This window comes from Falco rusticolus, chromosome 1 (genome assembly GCF_015220075.1).
Source record: "Falco rusticolus isolate bFalRus1 chromosome 1, bFalRus1.pri, whole genome shotgun sequence".
Lineage (NCBI taxonomy): Eukaryota > Metazoa > Chordata > Aves > Falconiformes > Falconidae > Falco > Falco rusticolus.
In genome coordinates this window covers 107,833,277-107,856,427 of record NC_051187.1, presented here as the reverse complement: position 1 = coordinate 107,856,427, position 23,151 = coordinate 107,833,277, and the positions used below count along the sequence as shown (strand labels likewise).

The window sequence follows — 23,151 nt, the reverse complement described above, 5'->3', positions numbered from 1 at the left end:
TAGAAAAAATCCTAAATATTCTAAAGTATTCTCTGTGTATCTTTAATTCTGCATGGTTATAGTTATCTGCATGGTTATTGTTATGTGTATGACAAAGGACAGAGTGAAATACCAAATGCTGCTAAAACAAGTTCTAAAAATTAAATCTTGATCTTTCCTTCTTACAATGAATCAACTGGAGCCTTCACATCTGAGTCCAGATGACACTACCTGCATGAAGAATTCACTCTCACACTAGACCAAAGTCTCATGCTTGACTTGATTCCACCCAAAACGGCTGCAAAAAAATGGCCAGAATAACTTCACTGATTTTGGGGCAGTGCTAGATTGCATATTTTACGGAAATAAAAGCAGTATAGTAGTTCTATATCCTGCAATTACATGTCAGCAATAGGTATTCCTAGAAATACAGCCCAGATATAACTGCCAACCAACACAGACCAAATTCAGGACCATAATAAAAATAGAAGACAGTTGCAAATATTAAAAAAAAAAAAACCAAACACAAACCACTACAGCATTTATTTTGTAAGAGGTCTTCTTTGATTACTGTCTTACAGATTTTTCTTATAAATGGAGAATGGGTTAACTGCCCAACCCCTTCCTTCTTGCAGCTAAAACACCTGATGCTGGTTATTGTTAGACATTAGAGAAGACAGCAAGTTTCAACATAATGAAGGGTTCCAGTGTCTTCACCAGGCCCTGTCAATTATCAAACAGTAACGTGAGCAAGTTATATGTGTCCCCGAACTACTAGTCTGCAGTTAGTCTGGAGGTTTGGAAGTACAGGTTTTTTTCTAACTGGTTGCCTCTCTTGGCTCAAAATAATTTGCATTTGCAATGAACACTTCCCATTTCCAGAAGCTACACTCCAGACACTGATCAGAAAAGCCCATTTGCTGAGCAAAAGAGGAAGTTATACTTAGCAGAAAACTCCCATTTTCAGAAGAATCTCAGATATTTTTTTTATTTTTAGAAAGTAAAGTGAGTTAATTTAGTTTTTAATCCATGCAAACTATAAAGATAATTTTCTAAATATGACCTGACTATGAACTGAAGTAGTACTACACTGTGAGGTTTGCCACGGGGTGGCACTGACACTGCTTTTAGAAAGGAAAGTGGGGTAGCATTCTCCAAAGGCTCTTCCGAGTCCTTTAACTACTGGAAGAGGAGTATCAGCAAGATGGTATGTTAGATCACACATGGCAAGAGGATCTGCATGCAAGATCTACACATGACGGTTTGCCTTTTGCAGCGTGAGGATTAAATTCAGGAGGGCAGGCAGATGCCTCGTAAGCACCACTAGCCCACCTCCTGCACATGCCCCAAATGTGCAGCTTTCAGAGCCCAAGAAGCAGTTTGTGTCAAGATGGCTGGAAACCTCCAGTTCCTCTGAAGCAGCCCTGGAGGTACTTTCAAGCAGCACCACCTACGAGGTCACACAGAGGGTTTGTTGTCAGTTTTCTTCGTAAAAGCTGTAAACCATGATCCAGAAACACTCACACATTCTATTTCTGTAGTAGTAGTAGAAAGCTGTGTCTTTTCTGTCACCATAAAAAAAGGGATCTTTATGAGAGAAGGCTATCAACTGCTTACAGCAAAGCAGTCATATTTCAGAAACGGAGCCAGCATCACCTTGTGATTAGCATGACTGAGATTACCCTATACAATATTACTCAGGAGTAATATTTAGGTGTAGAGTTCATACTGCTACCTTCATACCATCAGCAGATAGCTAGCCATCGGGACAAAAGTACAAGCAGCTACTATGCATATGCAGTTTCTATTACACAACGGTTTATTATCCCATTATTTTATCAGGAAACCTGGCAAAGCTGCACTGCATTCCTAAGTCCTACAGGGTTTAAAAAAAACAAAACAAAACAAAAACAACCACCTAAACCCAAAGGGTTGTTTCTGACTACAACCAACAACTACATACTGTACGACTCAGGTTAATAAAAGTACACACTCTACAAAACGGAAGTTTTCTAACACATACACTGCAAGCAGAAAGCTCCTGTTCTTTCAGTATTGATTTCCTCAGTATTTATTTCCTCAGTATTTATTTCCTTAGCAGCCTCAGATGGCTTCAGAACCAGTTTTCATAACAAAAGACAAGAGGTCACTGCCTTTTCAGAACAGCTCTGAACACAAAGACCACAGGATTACATCAGTGTTAATCTTGGCAAAGATACTATGTGCATCATTAAATAGGGATTTTCCCCTTTGGTAACTGTGGGCCAGCATTTGAGTCCATGCACTTTTAATAAGAAGTTTCTCATCACAGTTTTATCTAGTTTTTGATTCAATTATTTTTCTTGTTCCCATCAGAGATTATAAAGAAATTACAATTTACTTGACATCCTGTTATATGAGAAGTGTGTGGTACAAAAACAAAGCACAAGCAAATAAATTGGTCATTGTAGATAGATGTCACAAAAATGATCTTATGGAGAGAACTGTTCTGCTTTGGGCAGTTTTAAAAACTGTTCCCACAAAATCATTTTTCTTCTGTGGGATCTATTAATATTACTATTCACTTGTCCTGAAAGTCCTCAATTTAAGGACGTCGTTTAACAAAACATGAGGTAACTCTCCAGGTTTCAACTAAGGTACCAAATGTCCTAAGAAAATGTATTCTGGATGTAAATTTTGTATACCAGCAAAGCTCACATTAACAAGTACCCAGAAGTGTTAAATAATTCCTTAACTTAGAGTCTCTTTGAAAAACATGTGTCACTGTTTCAAGTGTATTTATGTAAGAAGGTTGGCTGGAAAGTTATCTTATTATAAAGAAAACAATTTTCACAGCCAGCCCTGTGAACTTAAATTCTTGTTATTATCTAGCAACGAAATTCTTGAAACGAAGGCTGAAAAATGTACTGATATTATCAGTTACATGACTTGTTTTCTTAATGACAAAAGAAAAATAGCAATTACAATAAACTTATTGTCAAGGTCTGTGATTTCATTCAAGTAAACAAAGTGGGGAAATCCTTTCTTTTTATAAATTCTTTAGAAAATGGTAAACCCCGTGTTTATCAGAATAAAAATAATTTGGCAGGTTCAAGGAGAGCTCTCATTTACTTGGAAAAAAGGAATTGTTTCTCTCTATTCTGATGTTCTACAAAGCACAGCAATAGCCCAGGTAAAACCACTAAGTGCTGTTAAAAGGACACAAAGAAGCAGACAAAGGAACCTGTAAAGGTCAACAAAACCAGTAAGGCCAGATTACTCCTTTGGTACTCTGTAACACATGAATCAGTAGTAGACCAGCCTGTATCAGCTGTGTCAGCTCTGACCTCCATCTTCTCATCCAGTTCCCCTCTGCAGGTTGCCCACAGCCCCAAAACAACCTAAAGGTGATGGCACACCTAAACCCCACCACCACCAACCATGGTGGCAAGAGCAACTGCTGCATCAGCAGATAAAGCCAGAGGCATGGTTATCGACATGGACCTTTCTTTGTGCAGCGCCAAGCAGGTGTTATGCTGGGGCAGCACACACCAGCCAAAAGAAGCGCCAATGCATAGGGCAGAAGTAAAGGGCAGACCAGGCTAGAGGAGCTCAGCTTGGCCTAGTACCAGCTTTTTCTTCAGCGCTTACAAAAGACATGGAGAGTCTGTTCTTCTGCTGTGTGGCCTGTTGTAGATTTTGACCTGTCCTGAACGTACAACCAGCCAGAAACTTTCAGAGGTGCTTCATCCCATCACTGTAATTCATCTTTAACATCAATTAGCAAGAAATTCTCTGTGTTACCTTCAGGACCCTAGAAGGAAAAAGCAGATTGGCTCATTGTTTCAGCTTGGACTAACACAGTAAAATCTGGTCAATTGATCACCTAGAGGAATGGATGATAAGAAATAATTATCCATCGGTAACTTACCTGCACCCAGGCATGTAACCTTTACAGATGTAATTGCATTCCATATTGAGGCACAGTAGAAGTTTATTCTCAAAATGTGTAATAACACAGTGTTTCTGTCACTATGAAATCCTATGGGTAATTTGCACACTATCTAGTTCATGGTATGATTATACAGACTGTTTATGGTACACCTAGCTGAAAAATAATTCAGAGTACTCACTACTTAAGAACTACTGCAAATGCTTAGAAAGGAGGAGTTAAATTATCAGAGATTTTTTGCTTTGTCCCCATAGATGCAGTCATCACCAAGACAGAAAAAAAATTGTGCCAAGTGGAAGAATTGATCACTTTTACCTTTCAGAACAAAACAAACCTGAAAGCTATACAAAGATTTGTGATACCCTGCAAGTTCTATGGAATATAACCAGATCCCTTCATCACAGGCATTACTGTTGTTACAGTCATAAGTTAAGGTTTTTTGCACTGTTAGAATAATTTCGTCCGAGTAGTTAAGGCATGATTTGATGTTTAAAGATTTTCACTTCAAAGATGAACATGAACTTCAGACGTACTAGAAAAGACGAGCAATTTAGGGCTATTAAAACATCTTCTTTAACGAAACAATCAGTAATTACTAGTCTAAACAAATTGCTGGCCTGTCATAAAAATATCTGATTTTAAAACGTATCACAGCCTAAATAGCTTGGAACGTTTTGAAAAAAATAACTTCTTGAATTTCCTTTCATTCTGATCCAGCATGTGGCCTCCTCTTCAGCTTAATCCAGATGCCATTACTTGGACGAAGAATCAGATCTCCAGTTATACGAAGCTCTTCTGGCTTTTGACACGAGTCCACCCAAAAGCGCCGCAGGATGAGGGCTAGAAGAGTTTTCTCCTCCATTTGTGCGAAGCGCTGACCTACAAGTTACAGAGCAGAAAAAAACCCGCTACTGTCAGGTTGCATTAACAGTTGCATGCTCACAGCAATATCCCTAGGACCGCAGGACAGCAAGGACAGTGCATCTGCCCTGAGAACAGAACTGGCTTTAGGTCAAAATCAAGGTCATAGGGATACTACTGAAACCGGTACTTTTTTCTGCATGACAACTCTGGCCTTCCTGGGACAATCCACAGCACGTCCTCCTACCCATAGTACACAGAACTCCAACAGCAAAGAGGAAACAGTCAACACTTTACATGGAAATAATACAAAACACAGCCTTGTCATGTCTCTTGGATGCACTAGGCAGCAGGGAACGGATGGCAGACCAGAGCAGGAGAGGACACAGCACAAGGACTGTGGGGACTGACAAATCCTACTGTTTTGTGTATGCAGAGAGGAGCAAAGGAGATGCAGAACGACAGACAGACCTTCATTCAATGAACACTAAGCATCACACTGATGATTTAGCAGCACAGAGGGCAAAGTCTGATTTACATTTCAGAGGAAGGTGGAGGAGGAAAGGGGAGAACAGAGAAATATGAGGGAAACCAAACCAAGTGTCACAATCCAGGCAGTTCACTGAAACTAAACTGAAAATGGGAACAGGACACAAAGGCCAGTGCTCAAAACTTTTTATGTGCTCCCCTCTGTATAATATGCACAGATGGATGTCTGTATACATGTACAGAGTGATGTACTTCTGCAATGTTATTAACAAACCCAGGAACTAGCTAGATGTGTAATATTAAATTAGATTCCTCTTTGGAACATGGGAAGACCTAGTCTGCTGTTCTTATGGGAAGGGCACTTATTCCCAATGAGACAATTTAAAACCATACAAACCTCACTTCCCAAAAAAGAACACAAACAAAACCAAAAACCCAGAAGTAGCTGTATTGCCTGTTCTTGTAAATGGCAGGACAATTGCTGCGTGTTCCCTGTCTGCACTTATGGTTAGTGCAGGGAACAGTCTTTGCATATGTTCTACAATATAAACAACACGACTCTACTTTGAGCACATATAAATGCCAAGTGGCATCCGAAGAGCTAAAAAGTTCTGGGATGACTGTGAAAACACCAGAGCAACAGCAGTGTCAGAAAGAGAGAAAGAATACATCAGTTGTGGACTGCATGTTAGGGACACCCAGCTGAGATCATGAGATAGACAGATGAGATGTCTCCAGAGCAAAACAAGTGCAGGACATTTGCCTTCTCTTGCTCTGTCTTGCTGACACTGAGCATCAGAAATGTGGAAGCAATCCTGTACTAACGCAGGAGCCCATTAACATGCTGCCAGGCTGCACAGGTAGTGAGGAGGAAACTCCAGCATGATAGACCTTGGCCCCTGGGAAGAAAGGAAACCCTTGGGAAGAAGCAACATGTGGCAGCTCAAGCACCAGGCTGGCAGGGGAGAGGAGACTGCCCAGAATTTGGGGGTGCACTGGGGGGGAGGACAGGATACAACCAGCAGGCACAAGAAGCCTTACATTTCTGATACACTCACTGCTGCCCCAGTTACCACAGCAAAAGCAGCGCTGCCACATTACAAGGGCTTCCTCTGCAGCTACCTACCGATGCAGTTCCTGGGACCAGCTGAGAAAGGCACATAAACGTACGGGTGCCTTCCCTTGCAGTTTTCAGGGAAGAATCGCTCAGGCCTGAACTCCTCTGGGTCAGGGAAGATCTCAGGGTCTCTATGCAGGGCGTAAGTTATAACAAGAACATTTGTGCCTTTTGGTACCTGATATCCTCCTAAAGAGAAAAGGGAAAGGGAGAACAGGGGTCAAAACAACAGCAAGTAAGTGACTTTCTGTACACAACGGTTCAGTAAAAAATAAAACAATGCTTTCCTTTACTTGGGGAATACCTCTACTGAGGAGATGCTAGCAGTATAGGAAGTGGCAAATGCAAGACACTACTTACCAATGCAGCAATCCTCTCTCAAGGCACGAGCAAACAGTGGAACTGAAGGGAAGAGCCGAAGGGCTTCTTTCACAACACACTCAAGGTATCGAAGCTTCTTCAAATCGTCCATTGTAACAGGACGCTCCGTGTCCCCTGTCCAAGAACAAACAGGGGGATGAGCAAGACTAGAACTCCCCATTTTTGGTTAAACAAATTCATCCCAGCTGCCTCCCGGACTCTCATCACACTCCAAGACAATACAGGAGAAGATGCCACACATACATTGAACATGCATGCCTTTCCCCAGAGACATAAGGTGGGCTGTACTCTCCCTACAGACCTTCCAGCACCCATTCCCATCACCTCTAGCCACTGAAAGCTCCAGAAGGGCCATAAGGCTTGCTCCAACCTCCTCTTCTACATCTGGGCTTATATTGTACCACACATCAACTCACAAACACAACTGCCACAACCACCTCAATGAACAGGAGAATGGAAACGTACCAAACACCTCATCCAGTTCTCTGTGAACCTTCTTCTGGGCTTCAGGATTATGTCCAAGTAAGTACAGGGCCCAGTTCAGAGCAGCTGCTGTTGTATCATGGCCCTAGAGGTCCAGATTTACAAAGACATTCACTTCAACACTACTCCTGTGCACAAGCAGACTTCGTAAATATTCAGGTGTGCAGGTAGTATGGAAAGTGAGAATTATTGGTCTCATGACCATGAGAAAAACAAAAATAATGAGTGAAGAACTCTATCCAACGCACTGATTATCAGGATGTAACGACCCACGATTCTGTCAGATGACTAAACACTGAGCAAAAGGGAAAAGTGTTGAAATAACCCAAGTAAACATCCCCCTCCTCTGCCCTCCAAAAGCTGCATGAACTATCAGTATCTACACAATGAAAGAGATGTATATTCATCTTTTTGGTTACTTTCCAGTCAACAATGAAACATCTGGAAGGCCAACTACAACAGGAGAGATACAATGGACACAATCTGTAACCTTTACAAAACTATCGAAAAAATAGTCTAATGAGACACAGTACAGTAGCCATAGGAGGGAATGGAATACTTCGTGGTTTCCTATGAGAAGGGGATCAGCTACTACAGTTTTCAGCACCACATAAAAAAAGAAAAGGAAAAGGAAAGGGAAATGGAAAGGGAACAAAACAAACCAAAAAAAGAGGAACAGCAAGGGGAAAAGTTGACCAGCAAGGGTTTTGACACTAAGAAGGGGCACTTCTTGTGAAGTTCAAGATGCTGGACCTCTTCAAAATCCAACTATGGAGTAATACAGGAAAGGTAAGGTGGGAAAACAGTTTCCCTAGGTTACAACAGCAGTTGTAACCTGTAACAACTCAGGTCCACCTAATGGAGGTGTGTGGAAAACTTGTGAGTCTTGTTTAGATCCTTCATTAGACAGGGAGCCAGACATGAGAAGACAGTACACCAACGCGCAGCTGACAACAGAACCAGGAGGTTACAGCCACCGTGGCAACCGACAAAATCTGAGTACAGCTGACAAAGCGTAAGACAAAACACTGAAATTATTTAGAGCTGTCTCTAGCATTAATGAGGTTTGCAACAGGAGCTGAGAGCCCGTGGCCCACATCAGCCATTAAGCTCTTATTACTCACCTGCTTTCACGAATAAAGCCTGCTTACACAGGCAGGGCCTGCCACATGTGCGCCCTGGCAAAATACTGGGCAATACACAATTCTGGATCAACTGTTTCTATCCTTCAGTAGTTTCTATCCTACAGAGATTTCCTTTTAGGTTTCCAGGGCTAAAATAACTTTATACTAAAAGCAACCTCCTGAACAAAGAACGGGAAGAGTCACTACCCACAAACGGTGAATCTCAGGTTCTGGGAGAAAAAAAAATCCCCAAAAACCCACCCCAAACAAAAAAACAACCAACCAATGGGTTCCTTCAGTACCTCAAACATGAAAGTATCCACTTCCTCACGAATGTCCCTGTAGCTCAGTTTGTTCCCTCCATCATCTGTTGCACTCAGCAGCATGTCCAGGAAAGCTTTTCTTTTTTTGGAGCCACTTTCTTCACAGTTGCCATCAGTATCACGTTTCATTTGCTTGGAGTTTTCAAGTTCTGCAACTTTTTCTGCAATGACCTGAGATTAGAACCACTGCATCAGATATGATGCACACAGCACATGTGTACAGTCTACATCACACAGGTTTGGCCCAACTTGTTAAAACAACATCCATCCATAACAGTCTACATGCACTAGCAGCCTAGCTGTCAGCATTAGCTCATGAACTTTAACTAACTTTTTGTGTTAGTAGGTAAAATATGGCCAGCCCCGCTTGTTCCAAGCAACAGAATGCACCTTGAATAGCCTTTGTGTGATCAAGAAAATAGACAGCCAAACTATGCAAAAAACTTGTTGATCATCAAGAAGTGTAAAGACTTCCAGAATATCTGAAACAAGCCCATTGTGAACATCAACAACAGTGACAGTAAATAAATAAAATAAAAATCACAATTTAACAGGCTGATCAACAAGATGGTCTTTTTTACCCTATCCACTAATGAAGGAAAGAATCCCATCTCCAACCTCTGGGGAACACAGGAGACCGAAGAGAAGCCAGGGCACCCCACAATCCTGCATCAGGACTACACATAACATGGCTGGAACCAATACATTAAGGTTCCTAGTATGAGGATTTCCTTCAGCAGAAGAGCAATGGCTGAACTTCATTTTTCTTGGTCAAAGCACAGCCCCAGCGTCAGACAGAGATTTCTTCTTGTCACCACCATTGTCATAATAGCAAAACAGAACCCTTCAATAAACTGGTATTGCTCGCAACAAGAACAAAATAATTAAAAATAAAGGTTGTAAAGTATGTCAGTCTGTTCAGAGGAAGCACTGAATGGGGGGGGTGAGGGTGGGGAAACAGTTATATACACACACGCTGTTTCCCTTGCTGAACATACACATCTGAAGACACATACTGAGCCACCTTTTGTCTCAGTGCTTTGCCAGCACCTACACTAGGTGATATTATTATTTACCATTCCTTTTTCATATTCTAAGATTTGGGCTCTTGCAACCAGTGCACCAGCCCAGCACGGGAAGAGAGCAAATGCTACCACAGGTCCCTTTAAGAGCCTCTTTCATGCCTCACTGCTGCAATTCCCAATAAATGGAAGCAAAACATGAAACACTTAAAAACAATGCAGAGTCAATGTGGCGTTATTTCCTTTGTCATGGGCATTGATACAATGACATCATGGGGTACGTACGTGTGTATCTCAGGGAAAGCAGCCTTTCTGCTAACACCCTAACAGTAGCTTTGGGAGGGCAAACATTTGCAAGAATAGCATGGGAACTATTCGGTGAGAAAAAGAGGTGTTACTTGCACAGTATATCATGGTGAGAGAACACTGTGTTTTATGCCAAATCAGTGACGTATGCTTAATGGTTTCTGTGTCAAAGTGTTTTACTGCTGACGTGGAGACCTGCATGTGTTTGCTCATCTCAGCAGTTCTGCTCTGGATAGGGGAAAACTAATACAGGCTTCAATTTCTGAGGGCTGGACCTAGTGGCATTACCAAGCAGAGCCCTACGCTTACTGCTACAAACTTGGCTGTGAGTTGTTGCAGGTGATTCAGATGTGGAACATCTGGGGCAGAACAAGAGTTCAATGAATTCCGCTTGTTTGTTTTGGTTGTCAAGGTTCTGTACATCTTGTTACTCCCATGGAGTAGTATATACCCTTGCTTAAATGCAACACAGTTCCTGACAGGGAAATCAGCTGTTGTCTTCTTTTCAGGGAATGCCTCAGCATCCCAAGAGAAAAAACTTCTCCTCTTAATATAAGCATATCATGGAGGCTGAACCTCACCCCCATTGTCCACTGAGTGCAAGACCACTCCAACAAATAAAATGTACCATTTAAAAAATAGTTTACAAAAAAGAATCTATACTGTATCTGTAAAATTGTGAAGGATCTTCAGGTTCCTCTCATGCTCTCTTCCTTCCTTGAACAGCATATATACAAGATTGGGCCAAAGCCAAGGGCTCTTCTGTCGCTGTTGGATTAGATCACTCATCCTAGGGGCACAACAATTAAATTATGTAACACTTCTTGACAAAAAACAAATTTACAGCACTCTTTTAAGAACAAAAACAAAAAAAAAGAGCTCTATCTCCCCCAGTGAAGCAGAACTTAACATACTGTGTGGGTTTAAAGCCATTCATCTGAAGAGAAGGCAATTCCTTTGTTACCTGATTTTAAACCATCTCAAAATTTGTCACCTGTCCCAGCATCACCATGATTTATATCTTTAAGCATTGGATCCCTGAGAAGAAATGCATATTCCCATTTAGTTGGAATCCTCTTGAAACAGACATATTAAGGCACCCTGTCCAGTCGTAGTCCACATCCTGAAAAGACTACTCATGCCAGGGTTCCAAAATATCTGCCCTGAGATCTCAAACAACCATCTTAAAGCATTATATTCCTACTTGACTGTCCAGATACCATACATACAAGACAGCCCACTAAAAGTATTTAAAATAAAGAATATGAGACTTCTTGTACGCTCAAACACAACTGGAGAACACTTTAAAGGGCTGATTGTCATTTCTATTCAGCTCTTGCACATACTTTTGGCTGCAGAAAGACTTGGAGGAGTAATTATTACATTTATGCCAACTTCGGGCCCACCTATGGTACAATTTGGGAAAGGCCAAGGAACAGATGACAATCAAACCCTCTAATTCCACCCCTATTATGTAACCAGCTGTCTCAATAAGCCCCATCAAAGGCTACAGGTGATATCATAGAATCGTTTAGGTTGGAAAAGACCTCCAAGATCATTGAGCCCAACTGCTACCTCAGCACTGCCAAGTCCGTCACTAAAGCATGTCCCTAAGCACCGCATCTACAAGTCTTTTAAATACCTCCAGGGTGGTGATCCAACGGGGACTCCACTGCCTCCCTGGGCAGCCTGTTTCAATGCTTTGCAACCCTTTCAGTGAAGACATTTTTCCTAATATCCAACCTAAACCTGCCCTGGCATAGCTTGAGGCCGTTTCCTCTTGTCCTAGTGCTCGATATCTGGGAGAATGGACCAACATCTACCTCACTACAACCTCCTTTCAGGTAGCTGCAGAGAGTGAGATGGTCACCTCTGAGCCTCCTTGTCTCCAGGCTAAACACCCCAGCTCCCTCAGGCGCCCCTCACAACACTTGTGCCCCAGCCCCTTCCCCAGCCCCGCTGCCCGGCTCTGGACACGCTCCAGCCCCTCAGTGTCCCTCCTGCAGTGAGGGGCCCAAACCTGAACACAGGATTCCAGGGGCGGCCTCACCCGTGCCCAGTGCGGGGGGACGGTCACTGCCCTGGTCCCGCTGGCCACGCTGCTGCTGACACGAGCCGGGATGCTGCTGGCCCTCCTGGCCACCTGGGCACGGTGCTGGCTCATGCCCAGCCGGCTGCCCACCAGCACCCCCAGGCCCTTTCCCCCCAGGCACTTCCCAGCCGCTCTGCCCCGGCCTGGAGCGCTGCGTGGGGCCGGTGTGACCCCAGGGCAGGACCCGGCACTCGGCCTTGTGGAACCTCATACAAGTGGCCTGGGCCCGTGGATCCAGCCTGCCCAGACCCCTCTGCAGAGCCTCCTGCCCTCCAGCAGATCAGCACCCCTGCCCAGCCGGGTGTTGGCTGCAGACTCGCTGGGGGTGCACTCGATCCCCTCGCCCAGATCACAGACCCAGATCACACGAACCAGGACCGGCCCCAGCGCTGAGCCCTGGGGAACACCCCGTGTGCCCGGCCGCCAGCTGGATGTGGCTCCATTCCCCACCCCCCTTTGGGCTCGGCCAGCCAGCCAGCCTTTTACCCAGCCCGGAGCGCACACGTACGGGCCATGAGCAGCCAGCTTCTCCAAGGGAATGCTGTGGGAGATGGTGTCAAAAGCTTTACTAAAGTTCAGGTAGACATCCACAGCTTTTCCCTCTTCCACTAAGTGGGTTACCTCGTCACAGAAGGAGATCAGGTCCATGAAGCAGGACCTCCTTTCATGAACCCCTGCTGGCTGGGTCTGAGACTTGGTTGTCCTGCACGTGTCGCATGATGGCACTCAGGGTGATCTGCTCCTTAACCTTCCCCAGGATTGAGGTCAGGCTGGCAGGCCTGTAGGTCCCTGGATCCTCCTTCTGGCCCTTCTTGTAGGTGGGTGTCACATTTGCTGACCTCCAGTCACCTGGGACCTCTCTGGTTATCTAGGACTACTGGTAAGTTATTAAGTACCTCAGCCTTTTCCTCATCCTTTGTCACTGTGTTTCCCCCTGCATCCAATAAAGGATGGAGACTACCCTTAGCCTTCCTTTTATTGCCAATGTATTTACAGAAACATCTTTTCTTGCCTTTTACAGCAGTAGACAGATTAAGTTCTAGTGGGGCTTTGTCCCTTCTTATTTTCTCCCTGCATAACCTCATGAAATCCTTGTAGTCCTCCTGAGCTGCCTGATCCTTCTTCCAAGGGTGGCAAACTCTCCTTTTTCCCCTGAGTCCCAGCCTAAGCATTCTGTTCAGCCAGGCTGGTTGTCTTCCCTGCTGGCTCGTCTCTCAGCACATGTGGACAGCCTGCTCCTGCACCAGTAAACTTCAAGATTTCCTTCTTGAAGGATACCCAGCCTGCCTGGACCCCTTGGCCCTTCAGGACTGCCTGCCCAGGGACTCTGTCCACCAGGCTCCTGAACAGGCCAAAACTGGTCCTCCAGAAGTCCAAGATGGCAGTTCTGCTGACCCCTTCCTTATTTCTCCAAGATTCAAACAGTCTGTCATCTCAGAGTCACTATGCCCAAGATGGCCTCCAGGCATCACATCACCCACAAGTCCTTGTTCTGTTCACAAAAAAACAGGTCCAGTGGGGCACCTTCTCCAGTTGGCTCACTCACTATGTCAGGAAGTTATCTTCCACACACTCCAGAAACCTCCTAGACCTTCTACAACAGTGTCTCCTCTGCCGCATTAATGCCACAGGCAGCCACACTTCATGTAGGCTGACACACCAGTGTGGTAGGAATATACACCATGCTTTTCCTAATCCACTGGAAAGTCACATACAATTTGAATGGTGTAAATACTGCTGTGAATTGCAAAGCAGCAGTGCCTCTGCTTTAACATGCTGTTTAAACCAGCACCTTCCCAATTCTGCCAGTCATGTTGATATGAAATGTTGCAGCTCTCTTTTTTTTTTTTAACCTCCTGTACCAATGGATTAACTGAACGGCAGCTGACACCTCTACAAAGCCTCAGCCCCTTATTGCATATACTCATACCGGAAAATACATCAATATCTGCAGGAGTTTTTCCTGCCTTCTTGGGTTTCTGCCTCCAGCCCTCCCTCATGGCTCACAGCAGATGAACTCCTTCCTGACACCAGCAGCATCAACTCCAGCACAACTACAAAGTAGCCAAGGAAAAAGTTCCTTTACCTGTAGATAGCACGAACATACTCTGAATCCTTATTCTCCTGAGCACCTATATTCTTGCCCATTGCTGTTTCTAGGAAGAGGAAAACATCAACAGTTTACAAGTGCAAAGTGAAATGCAGAGGCCCTCTACACAATCAGTTACTACTGCTCCCAGCTTCTGACTGTCACCACACCATCCCTTTGAGAGGTGTGTACACACATCCCTTTCCAGGTGATGAGCTCACTTTACAGTTCCATGCCCAGGAACCCTGCTCCTCAACACAACCTCACTTAGACTGCTACACCTTCACCCTGCCCATCCCACACGCTCACCTGCTCAGATGCACACAAGACACCTGAGGAGAAAGGATGGCCTTGGAAGGATGGAAATGCATTCACCAATATGAAGGGACATTCCTCTTCAACTGCCTCCTCACACAACATAGCACAGCTGTACTCATGAACATCCACATCATGCACAGTACAATAACTGAAGAGGACTTACCACAGATGATATCTAGGGCACAGAGAGTGATGTCCAGAAAGACATCAAACGGTTCTTTGTCAACGTGCTTCTCAAGTTTCTCCAATAAAATACCTCCTTGTTCATTCATAACATCTAGAAAGTCAGTTAAGATTGAGAAGTGAAACGTAGGAGTTATCATCTTCCTCCGTGACCGCCACTTGTCTCCAGTGCTGCAAAATCAACAAGGAGAAGGAAGGGTTAAAAACTCCAAAGTCAAAAATAAACCTCTCACCATCACAGAAAGTACACAGTAAAAACTGCAACCTGGAAAGATGGACACATTGTAGATGACTCTTCAACCTGTCCATTGCACTAACCAGAAGAAGCAAAATGGGTTGTTTCTTGCTCCAGCAATCTGTGAAGCACCATCTACCATTTCTGTAACTCTCTCAACAAAAGGAGATGCCAACAAGCCTTCAGGCAACACAGTTCAGTGCACAGGCTCAGAGGGATTGAGCAGAAGTCATCAATAGGACAAACCAGCTACTCAGCATCAAGGCCTCAACTCACCACATTGTCTCTGTGAATCACCACCCATGCCTGCCTTCATCTGCTGACTAGGAAATGAGGACTGCAGAGAACAAGGGTCCACGGACACTGTGCAAATGACTGCCTCATTTGCAGTTGCCTGGAGACAGGCAACCACCTCCCACATGTCAGTAAAAAAGCATGGAGCCTCAGTGGGTGACACCAGCTTCCTGGGGGTTCTTGTTCGCTTTTTCTGAATCACGTGCCCCACAGGCACCCAGCTGGCAACTGTGCTACAGGGTAAACCATCCCACCACTCCTCCTGTTAACCTGCTACTGGGGCACTCCTCAGGCCAGATTATCTGTTTAGCATCTACCACTACTGCCCTTAACCAGCAGAGACTGGAACATTCTCCTCCATTAAGTTTTTTGCAAGTACACGGAAGTCAAAACACCTCTAAAGGTCTACTGCAGGCACAACCAGTAAGGAAGAAAACGAACAGTGAGGATACACCACGTCTGATACCCATGGACCTCAACCCTCTGCACTTTGCTATACTACCTTCCTAAGGGCCACGAACGAAATTCAGGATAAAAGACTTCTACAGGTATCACCTACATTTCTGTCCAAAGATACACACAGCATTCCTGCCACCAAGCCCTCTTCCTATCATATACTCTGTGAATTTCAAAAAGACAGCAATGCACCTGCAACTTCACTATACCTTGTCAGAAGTCCAGTGCCCAGCCACGGGTGCAAGAATTTGTACAGGTATGATTTTTCTATATGTTTCGAACTGCTCAGAATAACCTGTCAGAAAAATGAAAGGAGAGAAATAACCCATCACTTGTTAGACGGAGAGAGATTTATTCAGCTGAAATTACTTTACTTAACCTCAGTTCCCCCACAAAAGTGCCCTCAGCCTCAGTAAAATGCACAATACTTCAATACAAGCTGGTACACTGGGGGAACATTGAGGTCACACCCTCAAGTCTTTCAGTAAATATTCCTGAGAAATAATACTGAAAAACTCCCAGTCCTACACCCCTTACCTTCCTGAAAAAGAAAAATTTGTGTTATAAAGTCACAGGCAGAGCTCAGAGAAAACCCAATGGCTTCCAGCCTTAACCAAACTCACAAGAAGTTCCATCTCTTCAATAACCCCTCCAATAAAGAAATAGGTCTATCTTCCCAGTTCAAGGACAACCACTGTCAGTAGCAAAACTAACAACTCCATTTCATAGCATCAACACAGACCCACCAAGTCCTAATGTAGAAGTCGGTCAAACAGACATAAGCATTGCAACCTGCATCTCATAATGTTCTATCCCTGTTTCAGTGGTCCCATCTTCCCTGCTATCTGTTTGTCCATTCTGCTCTCCGGAGCAGAAGCTGTAACACACGTGAAAACAAAGTGAAAAGAGATACTACATAAAAAACATATAGAGTTAGTGCTTTCATTTGCTGGCCATCTTCAGTATTTATTTTTTTCCAAGACTAGGCTTTTAATATTCTTCTGCTTTCACCTTTTTTTAGCACTGGATCAGAGGACAATCTTAATTAAATCAGTGCAAGCCCTTTTTAGCAAAAATTACATTGAGAGAATAGAAACAAATAGCTTGGACGCTACTTTGCATGACAGTAGAACAGACAGGAGGCAAGCATACTCACCTCCACACATTCAGGATGATACAAAACCATGACAGGCAATGGTCCTATCCAAAGTTTGAACAATGGCCAGCTCCTGAACTCTTCAGTATAAACTTGTAGTTGTTTAAAAAAACCTGAAATGAAAAGACAGATTAGATTTTTTTTTAAAAAAGGGGGGGGGGGTGTTGAATAAGCAAGACTTCTATAATGACCTCTTTTTCACCATATACCTTGTAATTATGTTTTCATTGTAGTTTTATTTTGCTACTATGACCAAGCAGCATATTTTGCACCTAGCTATTAGGTGTACTGCAGAGGGATTGATTCACGGCTGCACTCTTGACGGCACTCTACTAGAGAAACCCCTCCTAGCTGCGGAGAAGGCAGTTTGATTTAAGCAGTCTCAAAGCACTGCAGCATGGCCCTTCCATATTGCAATGCTCTTTGTAACTATTAGAACCAAATCAAACTTCATCAAGGCTATGCGTACATTTTGGCTTACCTGACACTATCCAAAATGCTGTATCAAGATGCTCCTTTACTTTCCAAGTACAGCATCAAGCCTTTTCCTGAGACCTCGTTGACAAGTACTACATTTGTGATGCAGGCACAAGTGAGATCACACACAGTAATGGCAAAGCACTGCACAGGAACCAGTATCACTTCAAAAGTCTAGCTTCTGATAGCTGGATTCCTGAAGAAAATCTTTGGAGCCCTTACACCACCATTATTGTTTGTCAAATTACTTCTTATTCCAACATGTTTCAACCCTCCCACTCACAGCCTCAACCATCAGTGATGGTTTGCAGTTCTAGCAGGGGGCTTTTGACAGCTGGCTGCTCCAGGATTAAACTCCATTCTTGTCCTTTTAGAAACCTTACTGAAGGGTTAGTGGCCGCTTACAGGGCCACTGTGGATTTGGTAATTCAAGGGCACAAAGACTCAGGATCGTTATGCCACAGACCACCTGAGAGACACCACTACTGTCTGGCTGCCAGTTGGACTTCACACCAGTGAGCTCAGCAATCCAGCCAATTCTCCACCAACATTATTATCCACTTCTCCAGTCCACATCTCACCAATTCAGCTATACAGAAAGTACAGGAGATGGTATCGAAAATCTCACTGATTCAGATTAAACACCATCTGCTGCTCTTCCCTTGCTCACAGATCCAGTGACCTCATCACAGAGGGCAATCAAGTTCATTCTGCAGTTCTAGAGGAGGTGGCTGCTATCAGGATATTCAAGAAATAAACATGCCTTTGCCCTTTCACAAACCAGATTAAACAATAATGACTCCCTCCAAGGCCTCCACAGAGCTGAAAATTCAAAGGTCTCCAAATCAAAGGAAAAAAATAAAAGGAAAAAACCCCTAGTTTCCTAATAGATACCAAATATAGCATTCCCTAGTCCTAGGCAAAGTTCTAGTGACATCTCATCCAGAAGGCTTAAGAATGTCAGATTACTTTGCCATGTTTTACATCCTTTTTCCTAACATCACCATGATCAAAATATCACAATTTTCCAGCATTTGTCTACCAATACAAACAAATAAAATCACCAGCAGATAAAGTAATTTTCCTTCTGCTATAAAACCTTATTCTTTTTTCTAAAAACTGAAATTCTTTTTAATTGTCACATTTTAATGAAAAAGCTTATAAACCACAGACTTCACTCATTTTTACATAAATAAACAAGAACAAATAAACAAAGATGGATGGTCATGGACTTAAGTAAAGCATGGAAGCTATGTGACTCCTGCTAACAAAAGAGATTAAAGATTCCATAGAACATAAGAGTCTTAATCAAACTGCTTTCTGGAGAGAGAAGCAATGTTCTTTCTTATAGTTTGTTTGGTTTTTTTTTTTAATTAGATGTAAAAAGAAGAAAAAAAAAAAAAAGAAAAAAAAAAAGATCTGTCTCTCAGTCAGGCTTGTATACACATTCTGACTATGATCCTGCTACTGCTTCCCCAAAGTCAACTCCAGGGAAAGCTGCTCATCCTCACTTCCACCAAAGAAAGATCTCTCACACCTGTATTTAGGTATGGGGGTGCACCCAGAGGAAAGATGAGAACATGTACCCTTGCAAACAGAGGGATCATGCCTCAGCATGTGTCAGCACTCGGTAATGTGTGCACCCATGCTGTAGTCACCCTTGGCATTACCACACTCCCATGACCCAGGTGCCCTCTCTTCTGGCAGCACAGCCAGGGATGCATGGGCACAAAGCAGACTGGTGTACACAGGCATCACAAACACACCCAGAAGGGTCCACTGACAGCACAGCCAGAGCCACTTTCACATGACAGACTCCTCAAAAAACATGCTCCTGTGCAAAACCAAGTACCAAATGGAAAGGGAATGTGTAGCAAATTAGTGCTTTCTCAAGCACCTGACAAAACAAAAAAAAAAAAAAAAAAAAGTACCATTGACCCATGTGAGAACAGAAAGGTTTGCTTTTGAGGGATGTACTGCAAATACTCAGCAAGTTCTTTTGCATCTAATGCATAAATCTATCTAAGGCACAGCTAATTCTGAAAATGACCCAGCATCTCAGCATCCCAAAAGTCCCTTGCACATGCTGACTTGGGGAAAGATAATTGTTTAAGGAAGTATTTTTCCTTTGCAAGCTACAAGCTTTGTTTGGATCACAGCTAACAGCCATGGGGACACAGTGCTCTGCGCTGTAAAAGAGCACTTGCTGCCAGAGCACGCAGCACACCTCTTAGTCGCAAAACCACATTCACGCTCCACCTCACCAACTGGGAACAGCATCTGGAAGCCACTGTCAGATCAGCCACTGTCTAGCTATCTTTGATAACCCCACATTTATGCAGTTCCCTCTCCCTTCCACTGCCCACTTCTCACACAGTTCCCCCTCGGCAGGTTGCCCACAGTTCCCCCTCGGCAGGTTGCCCGCAGCCTCAGAGAGACCTAAAGGTGATGGCACACCCCACGACCTGTCCCCAGCCAGCCACAGCTCAACCACCCAAGCACACTACCAGCGCTGGCTCCTCCAGCAAAGCCCCATGCAATGCAGGGCCTCACAGCCGAGCTATGGCATAAGCTGCCCTTACCTTCTGCCCCCCGCTCCAACTGTAGAGCATTTCCCAGCACTGGATAGCAGGGGCTGATACCTGGGATTGGCTTCATCACCCACCATTGCCTCCAGTAATCCATCAGGGAGGGCAGGGAGCACACGGCCACAACCGCCAACAGCAGAGCAATGACCCCAGCCCCCAAGTGCAGCAGCTGGGGTCCCCCTGTGGCTCCCTGCCACTGCATGACCTCCATGGCCACCTCTCAAACTCCTGCCTCGAGCCTTGATCCCTACTGAGGAACCCGCACTGCCTGTCCCCGCTGCTGCCGCGCTGCAGTGAGCCAAGTATGCCAGGACCTGGGTCACAAGTGTGGGAGGTGGAGCTGTCACATGGTCCCCAAGACACAGCTTCCTGCTAGGAAAATAAACAAGAGATATAACACACACATGTGGAGAGGCTGCCTGCAAGCACTTTGTGACAGCAGAACAGTCACATGGAAGGGTGCCATTTCCCTGCCCTCACTTGGCTCCTCCGACTCAAACAGAGCGAAGAAGTTCTTTGCAGGCCCATGCAATACCTCAAAAGAAAAGATACAAACCACTGTCAAGAGAAAAAACACCTTTTTGCTGATTTGAGAAGGATGGGTTTTCTCAACACCATCTTTCTCTATCTGTTTTCAGGTACCCAGCTTGGGCTGATGGCTTCAAGGGTTTACACAAACCAGAGCCCATCCAGACCCACGATCAAGAGCAGCACTGCAAAGCACACTGACACTTCACAGCTCAAACGGCCTTTACTGATCTCACTGTTGGACGCCCAGTCACAGACTAAATGGTGCCAGTAACACAACTGGCAGCACCAGCACCCATGTCACAACTTGCAAAGCGCTTGGGCAGAAGTGGTGCCATACCACCATATACCCTGAGCAACCAAGGGGCTCAGCAGCCCTGCTACTCAAAGCCTTCAATGCTCAGAAACCTTGTGGTCAAACAGAAGTTTGGTGAAAAGACAGCACGGCTCACACCCAATCTGCAAAACCTCATCCCCTGAATATACCACACAATCTTCTTACAGCCACAGTCATGGTTCTTGTCTGTTTTGTACCCAACCTGACTGCACTGGCATTTTTAGTAAACCAACAAACAGCACAAACAAAGCATCTAAGATAAGAAACACAAATAGAGAAAGCTCAGAACATTAGAATCTAAGGAAGGGCTGACGACCTTTGGCAGCAGAGGGGATTAAATTTTGGCACTCTACTCCTGCATTCTGCCTGCAAATGCTTTATCATAAACGCTGACTGTTGCATTTTTCTGCACAGTAAACAGCTGGAAATGAACTTTGCTACTCTTGCTGTTATTTGTAATGGTTTGTGACATGAAGTAGCACATACATACCCTGCCTTGCAAAGACATAAGGCAAGCTACATAGCCATCAGTCCCCTCTTTTGCTCAGGTGACAACCCAGGAAGGAAGCAGGGTTAAGAGGCTCACCTTTTGTCTTTGTAACTTGAAGATCAGCTGGGTAATTATATTTTCTTCTTTATAAAAAACCTTGCAGGTTGTTGCCTTCATGAAGCAAATAATTAAATGAAGTGGTTAACTGTGATTCCAAGCCAAAATCTGTGTTTCTAACTGCTGATAACTCCTTCTGTAGGAAAAAACTGAAAGACAGCAAAACAGTAAGGACAGGGTGAAAAGCCACAGGGAAAGCAGTAGGGAACACAGCAGAACAAACATTGCAAAATCCTGCCGGGAGCTGGCAGTGGTGATTGCTGCTAACAAAAGGCAGCGGTTACACTGGAATGAGACATAAAAGATATACCCAAGAAAGGAGAGATCTGGCGCCTCTGAAGCTTAATGATGTCAATGAGCCTTACCATCGTTACAAACCTTGAAGAATGTTCTGTAAAAGAGGAGTTTCCTATCAGAGTGTGATTAGCATTCCTTTTTCACCCAGCCAGCTATGGGCTCAGTGCTGGCTTTCAGCAGGCACTCCACTGGTCAGTGGATCTTTGCTGTCATAAATGCATGTAACAGCACAAATCTGCCTTTACTCAGCCTCTCCCCTAAGTGACAGCCTACCTGCCCCTGCTGACCACCCTATCAGGCAGCTCCGTCAGCCCACAGGCACGATGGCAACGCAGGCTTCTGCTGGTCCCTAGAATGCAGGTCTGGATTCTTTGATAAGGAAATCAATGAAATCATTGTTACCGGCATGAAAACCAAAAACCCAAAGCCAAGCAAGACTAAAATAGATCCGATACAACAGAGGGACAAAAGAGAAGTACGCAACACATTCTGAAAAACTCCGGTGTGCTCTTCACATTAGTCCTTTGCCCCAGCCAAGATATACCTGACATTTTTGCCATCCCTTGCAAAACACAGAGCATCCACAGTAAACAAGACTAACTGGTTGCTAACTTTGCAATCACTACAATTAATTTGCAATTAGGAAGGTTTTTTCCTTAGGAAAAAAACTTTAAGAAACCAAAATCTTCCATGCTTGCAGCAAAGCAGGCCATTACCCGTCCCCCAGAACACAGCCTACCTCGTAAAGCAATTCTGGTAATGTACCAGTGATGTTGTCATAAATAACAGATGTTAACGCTGAGTGGCTACCAAAGCACCACATCTATGTTTATTCATCTATGTGTCAAGGAAAAAGCACACTCCCACGTTGGATGGCCACAACTGACCTCAAGGCCACAGGTGGAGATCCTGGCCACTGTTCTGTGCTTCAGCTAGATCCTACAGGGCTGCCTCCTCACTAAAGTCTGGAAAGTTCAAAGAAAGCATTTAGCAGCATGCTGGGGAATCTCTGCTCTGGTGCCTGGAGGAACTCCTCCTCCTCCACTGACCTTGGTGTTTGTAGTGCTGTTTTGCTCTCTCTTTTTCCCCCTTCCTCCTCTGTCCATCCAGGACTTTTTGTACCCTCTCTTAAATACATTTTCACAGAGGTGCCACCAACTTGGGTCCCTTAACGAGCCAGCAGGAACCAGCTGTGCTCTCTTTTCTGGCCTTTTCTCACAGAGGCCACCCTAGCGGCACCCCACAGCCAACACTCACCTGAAAACATTACCGTGAAACCACTGCAAAACCAGAAACATCAGCTATGAAGTGACAGCCACATGCACCTTCAACAACGCTAATTATCTGGAAAGCACACAGGCGCCTTCCCTTACAATTTTCATTGAAAAATCTCTCTGGCCTGAACTCCTCTGGGCTGGGGAAGATCTTGGGGTCTCTATGCAGGGCGTAAGTTGCAACAAGGATATTTGTGCCATTTG

General features: G+C 44.4%; 1 protein-coding gene across 2 annotated transcripts; it reads right to left on the bottom strand.

Moving 5' to 3' along the window:
* Positions 1-507: 507 nt before the first annotated feature.
* Positions 508-21,832, bottom strand: LOC119151220 (cytochrome P450 4V2). Of its 2 annotated transcripts, XM_037394907.1 has the most exons (12): positions 21,742-21,832; positions 21,356-21,525; positions 16,840-16,952; positions 15,893-15,978; positions 14,679-14,869; positions 14,195-14,264; positions 10,680-10,806; positions 8,668-8,859; positions 7,224-7,326; positions 6,738-6,872; positions 6,387-6,566; positions 508-4,789 (listed from the first exon to the last, which is right to left on the bottom strand). In XM_037394907.1, exons 3-12 carry the CDS (start codon positions 16,867-16,869, stop codon positions 4,614-4,616), a joined length of 1,290 nt encoding a protein of 429 aa, XP_037250804.1. In that variant the 5' UTR covers positions 16,870-16,952; positions 21,356-21,525; positions 21,742-21,832; the 3' UTR covers positions 508-4,613. The 2 variants fall into 2 exon arrangements, with proteins under 2 accessions (XP_037250804.1, XP_037250795.1); XM_037394898.1 differs by lacking the exons at positions 21,356-21,525; positions 21,742-21,832 and adding an exon at positions 19,899-20,222.
* Between the last annotated feature and the right edge of the window lie 1,319 nt (positions 21,833-23,151).

What these genes read in the sequence shown, in the direction of transcription:
- LOC119151220 (XM_037394898.1), bottom strand. Translation starts at nt 20,115, where the DNA reads ATGGAGGTCATGCAGTGGCAGGGAGCCACAGGGGGACCCCAGCTGCTG. An exon ending in GTTGGAGCGGGGGGCAGAAG is followed by an intron (nt 16,953 to 19,898) that starts GTAAGGGCAGCT and finishes TTTTCATTTCAG; the next exon opens with GTTTTTTTAAACAACTACAA. An exon ending in AGAACTGGATGAGGTGTTTG is followed by an intron (nt 6,873 to 7,223) that starts GTACGTTTCCAT and finishes GTTCTTGGACAG; the next exon opens with GGGACACGGAGCGTCCTGTT.